At 51.9% G+C, this 13,521-nt stretch overlaps 1 protein-coding gene across 2 annotated transcripts; it reads right to left on the minus strand.

Annotated features, from left to right (window-relative positions):
• Positions 1-645: 645 nt before the first annotated feature.
• On the minus strand, positions 646-13,521 carry Txn2 (thioredoxin 2). Of its 2 annotated transcripts, none has more exons than XM_052160501.1 (4): positions 13,431-13,521; positions 12,286-12,548; positions 9,300-9,423; positions 646-1,445 (listed from the first exon to the last, which is right to left on the minus strand). In XM_052160501.1, exons 2-4 carry the CDS (start codon positions 12,546-12,548, stop codon positions 1,332-1,334), a joined length of 501 nt encoding a protein of 166 aa, XP_052016461.1. In that variant the 5' UTR covers positions 13,431-13,521; the 3' UTR covers positions 646-1,331. The 2 variants fall into 2 exon arrangements, with proteins under 2 accessions (XP_052016461.1, XP_052016460.1); XM_052160500.1 differs by having other exon boundaries at positions 12,286-12,601.

Below are 13,521 nucleotides of genomic sequence, written 5' to 3' on the forward strand. Positions count from 1 at the left end.
TTGTTTGTCCCCAAGTGGATTCCCCCCCACCCCCAGCAAGTGGTAAAGCACAATGTTTGTCACTGTGAGGAATGCACACACCAAAGGACACTGCAAACTCAGTTTGGAGCGAGGGAGAAGCCTCTGCCATCCAGTACTGGGGACTTGCTGAAAACAGGCGTCAAGCGACAGTGTCCCCTTACCCCTGGGAGGGCGCTAAGGCTGGGCTTTTTTGGTTGGGCAGCCTGGCACTCTTTGTAGGCAAGGGAGCTGGAGAGGGAACAGGATGGGTGGAGGGTCCGGTCCCGAGGTCTAGACCTTCCTGTGGGCATACGCGGGAAGAAGTGCCACCCAGCCAGGAGGTGTCAGAAGCCAGTCCGGGAAGAAGGTCCCAAAAGGCCGAGGGCGTCCAGGTTTCTGAGACAACCACGTTGGTAGAGCCCAGCCTACAGCCCTTGAGCCTTTGTCTGCAGTCTGGGAAACTGCACACCCACCTCTGGCCCTTACAGGGGATGGATGTCTGTGACGGCATGCTCAGACCAGGAGCCATGGCGGGCAGGACTGCAAGTCACGGGAGGGGTTGGAGAACCCAGGAGGAATTGGGGACAGTGGCAGGCCGGGAATACATCCATCCCCAGTGCTTGGTGGCCACAGAAGAGCAGCCGGTGGCAGTGCAAACCTGGTTTTATTGGTGTGACTTATTCATAGCTCCTCCTCCTGCTCAGGGAACCAGAACCAAGACCCAGCCAACCCAGGGAGGGGACAAGGAACAGAAGGGACAGATATAGGGTATGGGGTGGGCTCTGTTCTTCACAGCAAGAGGTAGAAGGGCCACATAAAGGTCTTTATTACAGACCTACAAAAAATGAGAGAATTATTCATTACTCTCACTTGTTCAGCTTCTGTTTTCCTTTTCAAGCAGAGGCAGGAGAGGAATCGTGCCAGAGGCCAACGCGTGGGGCTGGGGCTTCAGGTCAGAGGACCACGGAGATGGGGGCTGGGCGACCACCTGTGCAGTCCGACTACGGGCTGGCCCAGGCTTTTTTCAGCATCTAGGGGAAGAGCCACAGGCCCTAGAGGGAGCGCACAGTAGGTGCACACAGTAGGAGGTACACAGGATGCCCCACACACCAGGGGCAGCACTGGCTCCCTCCTGACCACCCTGGCTGAGGGCTGGCTCTGAAGTGCTGGTGGCTTCTAAGTTTGGAGGTCTGCCGCCACAGGCAAGACCCACGAGGGCAAAACAGAGGGGCAGGGCAGGAGGGATGACGGCTGAGGGCTGGGAGTTCTATGAGGCTCCTCCCCAAACAGGCTTCCAGCAGGCAAGGGCAGTCAGGCCTCTTCCCTGCTTGTCAGCCAATCAGCTTCTTCAGGAAGGCTTCTAGCTGGTCCTCGTCCTTGATCCCCACAAACTTGTCCACCACGTCCCCGTTCTTCATGGCCAGCACGGTCGGCACCGCTGACACCTGGGTGAGGGAACCACAGTGTAAATCACTGGGAGGTGACTGTATCTCATGTGCCTTCCCTAAGTGTCTGTGTCTGCGCCTGGGGCGGGGCCTGGAGGAGGCCCATCCATGACAGCTTCTTCTACTGCCGGCTCCCGGCAGCACCCTCCTCCCTGAACCACAGGGCTGGCACACTGGTCCAGCGGCTTGGCTGGAGGGACAAGATGAAAATAGCCGGTGTGTGCTGCATTCCAGGCCGCTTCCCGAGCCCCGAGGCCTTTCTCTGTGTACTGGGCATGCATGACTTACCTTGAATGTTTGAGACAGAACTCAGGGGTCAGGGATGCCAGCTCCAGGACTGGGCCACCCAACCTCACTCCTACCCTGGGTGAACCTGGTGAGCCCTTTACTGCCTCAAGTCTCGCTTGTGGAGACACTGACACTACTTTTAGTCGAGTAGAGGAATGCCAAGAGACACACACTCTAAGACAGCACAGGGCACACTATGGGTGTGGCGGAGCTTGCCCCGCGGAGGACCACTGTGGTGGGCTACAGCTAATGGTTATCAGGGACCAGAAACTCACAGCCTCTTCCTGCACAGAGAGGGAGGGGACAGTCACGTGATCAGAGGCTTTAATTAGGGCTGGCAGATGGAAAGGGACAGTCCTGCTCCATGAGGCGCTGCCTCCACAGCTCTGAAGACTCATACAGGTTACATGAAATACATGTGAGGTTGGCTGGCCTAGCTCAGTGGATTGCCCAATGCTTGGTATTTGCTGGCCTTTGAGAGCCTATATAAACAGAGTAAGATAAATGGGGGCCTAGTGAATTACAAAGCAACAAGAACGAAGTCCAGAAACCCACTAGGTCTTCACACAGCCCCGTGGGATGAGTCATCTCAGAGGCCAGACTGAGATTACGATCAAAGTGGGCAGAAGGGAGAAGTGAAGGCCACCTGGCCCCATTCTACAGCCCTCGCTCGTCACGTGACAGGTCCTGCATCATTCCTAATGAGAAAAACACAGCATGTGGGACACAGTCCTTGCTTTTTTTCCCCAGTACCTCTGGTCCTGGGGGTGCTGTGGGTGGCACAGGGTATGTGCCAGCACCAGGAACTGGGCTATGACTGTCCCTAGTCACAGCCTTCCTGAGGGCTCCTGTCCTCGTCAGACTGGTGGCATAAACAGTCCAGCATCAGGCTTGCACTTTCTCCAGGAAAAGGCAGGACCAGCAAGAGAGGCTCCGGGAAACCCAGTTAGGTGTTTGTGCGCCCTCTAGTGTCTGGTGGATGAACTGCAGCACCGGAAGGCTGGCAACTCAGGGACAAGCTCAACCACTAGTTTTTAACTGGACTGAAACAATCTGTCCCTTTACAATACATATTTAATTTTTAAGATGTGGCTTAGGGTTGAGGTGTGTCCCAGTGGTAGAGTACCTGCCTAGCAGGCATGAGGCCTGGGTTCCATCCCAAACCCCAAAACAAAACAAGGACCTGCCTTTTGTTCGGTTTCTTTGGCTTGTCTAAGCAGGCCTCTCCTCTCTCTGAGACACTCGGAGTGGATGGAGTTTCCCTTTTATACGGTTGTGCTGTGTGTGCAAGCCTCTATGTGTGTTGGGACATGACAATTGAGGTATGGCCACTACTGATCAAGGGCTTCCTTGTAAGTCTGAGCAGCACGCATGTAAACACGCATGCATGTAGCTGCAGGCTCCAGAGCCCTGGTTTTAGAGGGCTAACCGGGCTGTGACAGGCGGCCAAGGCTTTTGCTGCTCAATCATGGAGGCTCAGTGCTTCAACCATCAACGACAGTGCACGGGAACACAGAGACACTGACAAGGCACACCTCCTCACTTCCAGCAGGACAACAGGAACCAAGGGCTGGGCCAAGGGCACGCTCAGACATGCTGCCTGTCCTGCTCCAAGAAGCCACCAGGGCCTCCTAGCCTGCAACACAAAGGCTCATATATATGGCCTCTCCCAACTGACCTGCAACATCTCGTGTCTCACCCTGACATACCTGCTAGCAACTCTGCTAAGAAACCGTCAAAGGACAGAACAGTGGACACCACAGCAAGCTGGTGACCTCCGTGGCTGAGGACACATAGTGTGGGGGATGTTTAAAGTGTCATGGAAGATCCCGGGTGCTTACATATATGCGAGGTCACAGAATGCTCATTCCTAGGATGATCCATTTTATTATTTTTGCATGCTGGTGCTGTCACTGGGTGAGTGACATCCTAACCCTTCTACGACATCACTTTAGATATGAGAAGCCTGGGGCTCGAAGCTCCAATTTGGAGAGGACTCAGAAAGTTAAGCAGGGATTCCAAACAAGAAACACGCTCTGTCTGGCTTTGCTTCTGCCGGGAGAGTGGAGGGTGAGAGCCAGAGAGAACGGAAACCCCAGCGGGGTAAAGGCAGGTCACAGAGGCATTCACTGACACCATGCTTTAACTGGAAACATGCCAAAGCAAAGGTAAGAGCGAATACAAGAGAGTTCTTGCCAGGCGTGTCACCTTTAACCCCACCCGGAGGCAGAGGCACACAGATCGCTGAGTCCGAAGCCAGCCTGGTCTACAGAGTGAGTTCCAGAGCAGCTGGAGTTACAGTCTTAAAAAAACAAAAACAACAACAACAACAAATAAAAAACCCCAAAACAACAACAACAAAAAAAAACCCCACACCCATTATTGAATAAACAAAACAGGGTTGGAAAGATGGCTTAGTGGGCACAGGCACTTGTCACCAAGCTTCATGACCTGAGTTCAGGCCATTGGTCCCACATGGTTGAAGGAGAGAACAGAGTCGTGCATGGCACCCTAAAGTGTGCAGAACGGATCGGATTGCGGCTCTGAAGGTCAGAGTTTGGCTCCTAATGCCCGCACAGTATTGGGTGGGTGCGGTGGCTGCCCGCCCTCCCAGTGCTCCAGATGCAGAAAACCCTGCAGCGCCCAGGCTGGCTGATCCATGAGCTCTGTGCTCAACAGAGACCCTGCCTCAGTGAATAAAGTGGAGTGCAAGCAAGGACCACACCCAACAGCTCCTTTAAGGCTGTATGTGCGCAGGCACCCACTGCGCGCGTGCATGCACACACACACATTTGTGCGTACACAGCCATTTAGGAATGACCCAATTATGTCCTTCCTGAAACTCTAGGTCATAATCTGCTTTTTATTCCCCACCTCTTCAGGAAGAAACCCAGGGCTTTTGGCATATGCCCTCAGTCCCAGAGTCTGCTCTTTGAGAATTCCACAAATGCCAGCCCGGTAGGTGTGGTGGCCTCCCTGTTTGTTGATTCAGCCTTAGAGGGCAGAGACAAAGGACTCTTACAGCAATCTGGCTAGCAAGCTCTGGGTGTGAGAGACCTTCCTGGATGACAGGTGATAAGGATGGTTCCCAGCATCTACCATGGGCCTCCACGCGGATGCACAGGAATGTGCACACAGACCCCCCAGACAAGCAAAACCACCATGCATTATGCACATATGAAACACGGGAAGAAAAAGAAAGACTATTCCAGGAGAACCAGGGAGGTTGCTGGATGGGTAGAAACACTTGTCCCAAGACCTGAGAACCTGAGTCCAATCACCAAAACGCACAACGGTGAGAACCAACGGCCACAAGTTGTCCTCTGACCACACATACAGGCCATAGTCAAGTTTGAGAGGCACTTATTTCTCAACAGGAATTAAAAAAGGATTAAAATGTCATATACTTTAAACTAGTTAGTGATTTGTCTATTGAGGTATAAATAGTAGAAAGGAAAACCCCCACCAAAACAAAGACAAACCAGGCTGCAGATGTGGATCAGACAGTAGAATGCTCACTTAGCAAACAAAGCCTCAGGTTTGTCCCAATTTAAAGTGGGAGTGGTGGTACCTGCCTTTAATCCCAGTACTCGGGAGGTGGAGGCAGGAGGATAAGGGGTTCAAAGCCACCCTCTGTTACATACTGAGTTTGGGTCCAGTCTAGACCACACAAAACATGACAACCCCCACCCCCCTCTTCTCAAAAAAGAAAGAACGAATGAATAAATAAATAAGTTTCAGACAAGCCGCGGGAGCAGCAGTGGTCAGGTTACAGGAGATTCCCCTTGTTCTCATCTACAAAAGGATCACACCTTCAAGCGCAAGGCTGAGAGAGCTGCCTCAGGGGACAGCCGATGGCCCCCCAGGAACTGGTAAGGTCTCAGTGGTCAGGTAAGAGACAGAGGAGTGAAAGCCTTGGGCTCCCCAAGATGAGACAATGCAGAATAGGAGTGGGGGGCTGTCAGGGAAACCCTGAAGGTCTCGAGGACTTTCCCTCCCCCTCCTTCAGGGCGGTGGAGTCCCGAGGCAGAGCAGGTAATGGAGGAAGGATGGGCAGTCAGGAGGCTTGGGAACTAGCTTTGAGCAACTCTGACAAGTTTGCCCACACAGCTGGACGAGGGCTTGAGATCTTACGGGAGTCATCCCAGGGGGCTGGGGATGGCTTGGTGGCAACTTCCTTCTTGGCTTCTCTCTAGAAAGGACAGGTGTAAGGGAAGGAAGGGTGAGGAACAGGTAGGTCATCCTGCTGGGACTCAAGTGACCTCAGTGCCCCCAGCCCAGGTCTTGACAAAACGAGGAGGCCGAGAGGAAGAGATGCAGAGGCCTTTCTGTCATCACAGGCTGTCTACCCTAATCCTATCCTGGGCTAACAGGAATGGAGGAGGAGTTACAGTGCTGGGAACTCCAGTCACCCGTGGGGCCCATGGGACCCCTGTTGGTGGAAGTCTGCTTTGCTTAGTTCCCAAGCTTTGTCACGTGGTGAGTCTGTCTGCAGCTTTCTGCCACACACATGATGCTGAGGGCAACATGGGAGGTCCCAGGAGGCAGCCTGGATATCATAGGTTAACCCATGCCCTGTGCCCGTGTGGCTCCGGGCCTGAGTTCTTACCAGAAGGCCAAAGATTCACACCTGCTGTGTGTAATGGGTAAGCCAGGGAGAGTCAAGGGCGTCTCAAGGGTTGAGGGCCCCCGAAGACTGAGCAATGGGTGGGGGGCTTAAAAGGAGTGACTCCTACTACCCAAGCCCTAGAGTGACCTGTGCTATAGAGTCTCAAGGACAGCCTTACATCAGCAGCAGTTATAGGAGGCCCTGTCTTCCCAGGCAGCCTTATTTCCTCCCTCTGACTAATCATTCTGCTCTGGGTCAAGCTCAAGGGATGGGTAACTTTTCCCACCCTGTTTCCGCCACAGGATCTGATTGGAGGATGGGTAACTTGTACTCCTGATGCTTTGGGGGAGGTAAACCTCTCCCAGGCTGACCTGATGCTCCGCCTGGGCTTAGGCATGCACCACCATGCCTGGCTTGCATGAACCTGGAGTTTTAAATATCAGCAACCACTTTTCCTTTCCTTTCAACAACACTCTGAGAGCCAGACCAAACATGTCTGGGAAGCAGAGCTGGTCCCCGGGCAGCCAGGTGTGACCTCGGCTCTGTCAGAGTATCACTGTTACAGCCTCCCAGAAGCCCCTGTTCCGGTCTGGTCTGCATTCCCAGACACCTGGCCACCCAACCCTGCTCTTCCTTTTTTCCAGCCCCGCAGCCACAAAGGACCTCTCTCTTTCCTCAACTGTGGTGGGCCAGGGCCCACAGGATATTGCAACCCCCTGCATGGTCTGTGGCCAGCCCAGGGCCTGTCTGTCCTGCCCAGTGGCTCTTTTCTAAGACACGCACACTTCACTCACTGCTCCATTCAGGCCTCTGTTCTCATGTTACCTCCTGAGACGAGAGTCCTCTGACAGACGTGATGGCGCATGCTGGTGAGCACTGCACTTGGAAGGTGGCAGAAGATCGGAGATGCAAGGTCATTCTTACCGGGTGACACCAAGGTCAATGTGAGCTTCATAAGATTCTCCCTCAAAAGGTCAAACTAAAGGACACCTCCCCCTGCATTTCCTCTCTCCACAGCGCCCGCCCGTCAGAATTTGGACATTTACATGGACGTCATTGGCTGAGTGTCTCCAAGCCAAAACTTTCAACCCTGAATACTCCGAAAGCCAAAGTGTGTGTTCATGACTGCCAAGGCCTCTGTACCGGGAGCCCATATTTGAAAGAACTGAGTGGACCATGTCCCTCCGGCTAAATTCCACTTGCTGCCCATGGCTGTAAACATTTCAACTGGAACATGCTGTGGCCTTTAGTTTGTCCTGTGGCTGGGGACTTCAAAGCAGGCTGAGCTGCTCCAGCAGTCACTGCTCTGCAAAGCCTTGTGTGCTAGTCACCTGTCCCTTCAGATACTCAAAAGCTCTTTTTAAAAAAAATGCAGACTTGTGTTTGAACTCTCAAGAGACCTGTCTGCCTCTGCCTCCTGAGTGCTGGAATTAGAGGTGTGAGCCACCACAGCCTGGCTGTATTTGAATGTTTTTACTTATTTACTTACTTATTTAAACTTAAAAAAAATTGTATAGGTATGGGAATTTTGCCAAGAAAGGCCACAAGAGAGCATCTGAGCCTCTGGGACTGGAGTGATTGATAGGTGTGGGTGCTGGGAATTGAACCCATGTCCTACAGAGGAGCAGCCAGTACTCTTAACCACTGTGCCATCTCCCCAGCCCCTCAACATTCCTGAATGCTGTTTGGTGAGGTCAGAAGGTATTTGGTTTTGAATTTTTTTCCCTTTCTTTTTACTTTATGTCGGTGGGTGTTTTGTCTGCATGTTGTGTCAAATACACCATGTGCGTGCCACGGCAGGGGAGGCCACCAGAGTCGTGTCCTCTGGGGCTGGTGGTTTGGATGTTTGTGGGCACCATGTGGGTACTGGGGGGATTGAAGCAAGGTCCCCTGGACACGTGCTCTTAACTGAGCCATCTCTTCAGACCCGAGCTGGGTCTTGTCTGCCGTGTGCTGCCACTTCCTGTTCGCCAGGCAATAGCACCTGTGCCCAGGACTGGTGCTGGAGCAGGACTTAGCCAATTCCTTCCTGTCGTTCTTGTTTTTGCAATGAGACTTAAGGCTCCCTCTGTAGCCCAGGCTGGCCTTGAACTCGAGGCATTCTACCTACCTGTCTCTGGATTTCAGAGGCCAGGCACCATTCTGGCTCCTCGGGGACTTTGTGTTAGGCTCTCTCTTCTCTGCACGCTTCACTCGCCCTTCGGGTCAGAGGCTCCTGAACATGACGCCTTCCCTGTCCTGGCCACTCCCTCAGAAACACCTGCAGTGCCTCTCTTCAGAGGACTTTTCACCTCATCGAGAGGGAAGGATCATCTCATCATCTTCTCATCGAGCCAAGCGGTTTCTCCCAACAGAACAAGAGACACCCGGGGACGGGGCCTCCCCTCACCTGATCACTCATGCCTGGCATGTCAGCCAGGGCTCACAGGCTGGACACCAGTGAGGTGGGCAGGACAGGAAGACTTGAGAGGATGGCTTGTAGCTGGATGTGGTAGACACCCCTGTGACCCTAACGCTCGGAATGGCTGAAGCAAGAGCATCTGGAGTTCGAGGCCAGCTTGAATGATATGAAACCCTATCTCGGAGTTGGAGAGATGGCTCAGCGGTTAAGAGCACTGACTGCTCTGCCAGAGGTCCTGGGTTCAATTCCCAGCAACCACATGGTGGCTCACAGCCATCTGTAATGGGATCCAGTACCCTGTTGTGGTGTGTCTGCAGACAGTGACAGTGTATTCATATACATAAAATAAATAAATCTTAAAAAAAAAAAAAAGACAGCAGAGGACCTAGCACTGTGGTCACACAATCCACTAGTAGTGTCAGCGGATCAACAGAGCCAGGCGTGTCAGGCCCTGAGACCTTTGAAGAGTTCCAGAACAACACTAGGCATGTCGCTTACTGGTGCCCCCAGTGTCCCCACCTTGGCTTCCCCGAGGCAACTCTCTGCCAGCACGTACCTCGTACTCAATGGCAAGGTCTGTGTGGTCGTCGATGTCCACTTTGGCCATCACCACCTTCCCATGCTGCTTGGCGACAGCCTTCTCTAACCGCGGTCCTAGGATCTTGCAGGGGCCACACCACCTCAGAAGGGGGAAGGGACCGTCAGTCCTGAGTGCTCGCTGCTCCACATTTCTCCCCAGAGCCTCCCTGGGCCCCACAAGGACTCTAAAGGTGGGATCGAAGGGACGGAAACCCAGGAGCGTCTTCAGAGGCCAGCCTGTGTGCTGGAACCTTCTCAGAGCTATGCAGAACCTTCAGAGAAGACATTCCCTAACAGAACCAAGGCCTGAGGAGTTCCTGCAGATGACAGGATGGTACGGAACATAGCCCGGCAATGGGGTGCAGCCCAGTAACCCCTCAACTTGGGAGAGGGGGTCACTGGGCATGTGCATGGGGGATTATTTTGATGATATAAACTGAGGAGGGACAGACCCACCAATTGTGGGTGGGCAGGTGGATGGTACCACGCTCTAAGCTAGGATTCTGTGGAGAATGTGAATGTGCAAGATGGGTGCTTGCTGCTGGGAGCCTGCATGGTGAGAAAGCATCAAGTCCAGAGGGCTAACCTCTGATCTCCACATGAATAACATGGTACCAGTATACATGTATGCACACACATAGTAAATGTTTAAAAAAAAAAAAGAGGGGGAGCTGGGGAGTTGAGCACAAACAGTCACCTCTCTGTTTCATTAAGGATACAATGTGACCAGCTGCCCCAGGCCTCTGCCACCATGGCTCCTCCACTGTGATGGATCCTGCTTGGAACTCCCCTCTTCTCCCTTAAGTTTGTCAGGATATTTTCTCATAGCAACAAAAAAGTAACTAAGACAGGAAGAAAGAGGAACAGGAATTTGAGGCTAGCCTGGGCTACATAGTGAAGCCCGGTCTTATTTGATGTAACAAGCAGAGCCGATCACCTCAGGATTGCTCAAAGCTTCTTTCTTTCCTTGTTTGGCGGGAGGCTTGTGGGGGGGAAAGAGGGATGGGGAAGGTTGGAACACGGTCTCACTTTGTAGCCCCTTGTCAGGTTGGAACTTGACTTGTAGACTAAGCTAGCCTCAAACTCAGAGATCCATTTTATCTCTACTTTCTAGGTGTTGGGAGTGTTTTTGTTTTGTTTTGTTCCTCAAGGCAGGGTTTCTCTGTGTAGCCCTGGCTGTCCTGGAACTCACTCTGTAGAGCAGGCTAGCCTCAAACTCAGAGATCCACCTGTCCTTACCTCCTATATGCTGGGATTAAAGGTGTGAACCACCACGGCCCAGCTAAACAAAGGTTAACCTTTTTTTTTCTTTTTTTTAAAATTTAATTTATGTGCACTGGTGTGAGGGTGTCAGATCTCTTGGAACTGGAGATGCAGACAGTTTGTGAGCTACCACATGGGTGGTGGGAACTGGACCCACGTCCTCTGGAAAAGTAGCCAATGCTCTTAAAAACTGAGCCATCTCTCCAGCCACTAGAATTGTCTTTTTATGGTGTTTTTTAAAAAAGATTTATTATTTTATGTATATGAGTATACTATTGATGTCTTCAGACACACCAGAAGAGGGCACCAGACCCCATTACAGATGGTTGTGAGCCACCATGTGGCTGCTGGGAACTGAACTCAGGACCCCTGGAAGAGCAGTCAGTGCTCTTAGCCGCTGAGCCATCTCCCCGGCCCCTGGGATTGTTTTGTAGACAAAGTGTCTCTGTGTGACCCTTTCACTCCAGGACTGTCTTCTTATTTTGTGCCAACTGCTGAGGATCATATCACAATGGACAGGAGCGATTCCTCCTCGGCTGGGGAGCAGGAACTGTCCTAGGGCAGACAGTGTGCTATCATCTCTGTATGTGGTACCAGACGTGTCCCTGGCACTAACGGAGCAAACCTGAACCATGCAACGACCTTGGATGGGGGAAAAAAAGGGATTATCCCATTGACTATTTCTTTCAAAAGCCCTCCACCATACCAGGAAGGCAGAGATCCCTGGCGGTCAACTCCTGTTTATAGTTTTCTCTGAGCTGGCACATACCAGAAATCTCATATATAGGAGTTGGTGGCAGGAGGCGGTAAATTCAAGTCTGACCTAGGCTACATAGCAAGACCCTATCTATCTCAACCCCAATCCCCTACCACAAAACTTCCATTCAGAAACATCAATCAATTAATAAATCTAGACCTAAAAGGCTAGCCTGCAATGCCTTATCTCAGATGACAAGGACAAGCACTGGACTGTCCAAGGTAATGTGGTGAGTCAGAGAAAGGACAAAGAGGAAAACAAAAGAATCTGTGAGATTTGTCTAGAAAACATGATGGTAATTGGGTCCTTGGCCTTTTGGATGAATCAGGTGTAAAGGTCTGGAAATGAAGACCAGGCTAAAATATATCTCTAAAACCTACGGCACTGAGAAGACACACCTCCTATCTACCCCATTCGTACTTGGGGACTACTATGGTGGCAATGATAATGTTTCATCCAGCTCTTCCCACAGTTTTAGTGGGTGGGATGTTAAAATATAAATGTTACTCCAAGCCAGGCATGGTGGCGCACGCCTGTAATCCCAGCACTTGGGAGGCAGAGGCAGGCAGATTTCTGTGTTTGAGGCCAGCCTGGTCTACAGAGTGAGTTCCAGGACAGCCAGGGCCACACAGAGAAACCCTGTCTCAAAAAAAAAAAAAAAAAAAAAAAAAAAGTTACTCCACACTGGAGAAGACCCAGAGCTTTTTTGGGCAGCTAGATACAGGACATAGGCATGAGGCAAGACTTCTAGAGTGCCAGGAAGCCTGTCAACTGTCTCCTACCACACTGCATGCTTCTTAAGGGCAAGCACCGGGTCTCAAAAGTCTTCGTAATGAGTGTATGTACGTAAACTGTTACACATGGTTGAGAGCCACAGTGAGCACTCAATAAATACTTGCTTAAGTAAGACCCCCCCCATCCCTTACTGTCCCCCAGTACTCACTGTGCATGAAAGTCCACAACAACTGGAGTCTCACTGTTGACAACTCTATCTTGAAAGTCAGGTCCATCCTGGACGTTAAAGGTTGTTGAACAGACTCTGGTGGTGTGTACTGTCCGGGCTGGGCTGGGTATTCCTGTTAGACCACCGGCATTGTACAGTGGGGTCTGCAGGGTCCTAGAGGTGAGGGAAGCCCACACACCCTGAGGAGGCTTCCTGGAGATGACTGAGGTCAGGAACCTCCTCAGGAGAAGTCGCTGAGCCATCTGTGGGGGAAAGGGGCAGGAAGAGCTGGAGCACGCGATAGTCAGTCAACACGCTAGGAAAACAAAATATTTTGGAATAATGAGGTGTTGGGAACATGCAGAACTGGAAGCAAAATGCATGGAACTATTGTTATATATTATTTTTGAGGGCCAGGTGTGGTGGGGCACACTTGTCAATCACCTGGGAAGCCAGACAAGTGGAATTAAGACAAGGCCAGTTTGGGTTATACAATAAAATCCGCTCTCTAAAGCCTCCCCAGAACAAAGCTATCTAGAGGTTAGTGAGCGATGAGACTCACTGAACAGACGTTGAGTTAGAAGGACAGAAAAAACTGGGCTGACAACCAAAAGAAACCGAGACTCAGGTGGAATTCTAAAAGGTCGACGGAGTGGGGAAAAGACTTAAGTGTGTTACTACATCACTGGCTCCCCCTCATCAACTCTGAACCATCCACATTCAGGGCAACAGGTAGGTTAAGGGACAAGCCCAAAGTAGCCCAGTTTTTAAAGTACAGTTAATTGGAACCCAAGGCCGTCTGTAAAATCTTTATCAGTCATTCTTTTATAACAGTGTTTTCATGGAGAATGAAGGAAAGGGAAGCAAGCTGTTGAAGAAGGAGTAAAGAAGATTCCTAATTACGGAAGGAGGAACTAAGGAGGCATAAGAACCAGGCACGGGGTACCAAAGTGACGCGGGTGGCATAAGTACGGAGGGAAGCCCAAAGGAGGGACACATGTGCGTGGGGGAACGGGGAGACTGGGGGCACAGGACGTGTAGCTGCCGAGGCCACCTCCTCCCTTTAGGGGCTTCCCCCGACCGATCGCCTTCCTGCATAGGAGCGCGCCGCCACCGCGGCTCAGCCCACCCCGCATGGCTCCTACCTCCGGGCAGTGGGAGCAGAGGGATGCAGAGCCCAGCCGGCCCGCCCGTCAAGGGCACTCCTGTTGTCACTTCCTCGGGGGCGGGTTTAGC

This window comes from Apodemus sylvaticus, chromosome 17 (genome assembly GCF_947179515.1).
Source record: "Apodemus sylvaticus chromosome 17, mApoSyl1.1, whole genome shotgun sequence".
Lineage (NCBI taxonomy): Eukaryota > Metazoa > Chordata > Mammalia > Rodentia > Muridae > Apodemus > Apodemus sylvaticus.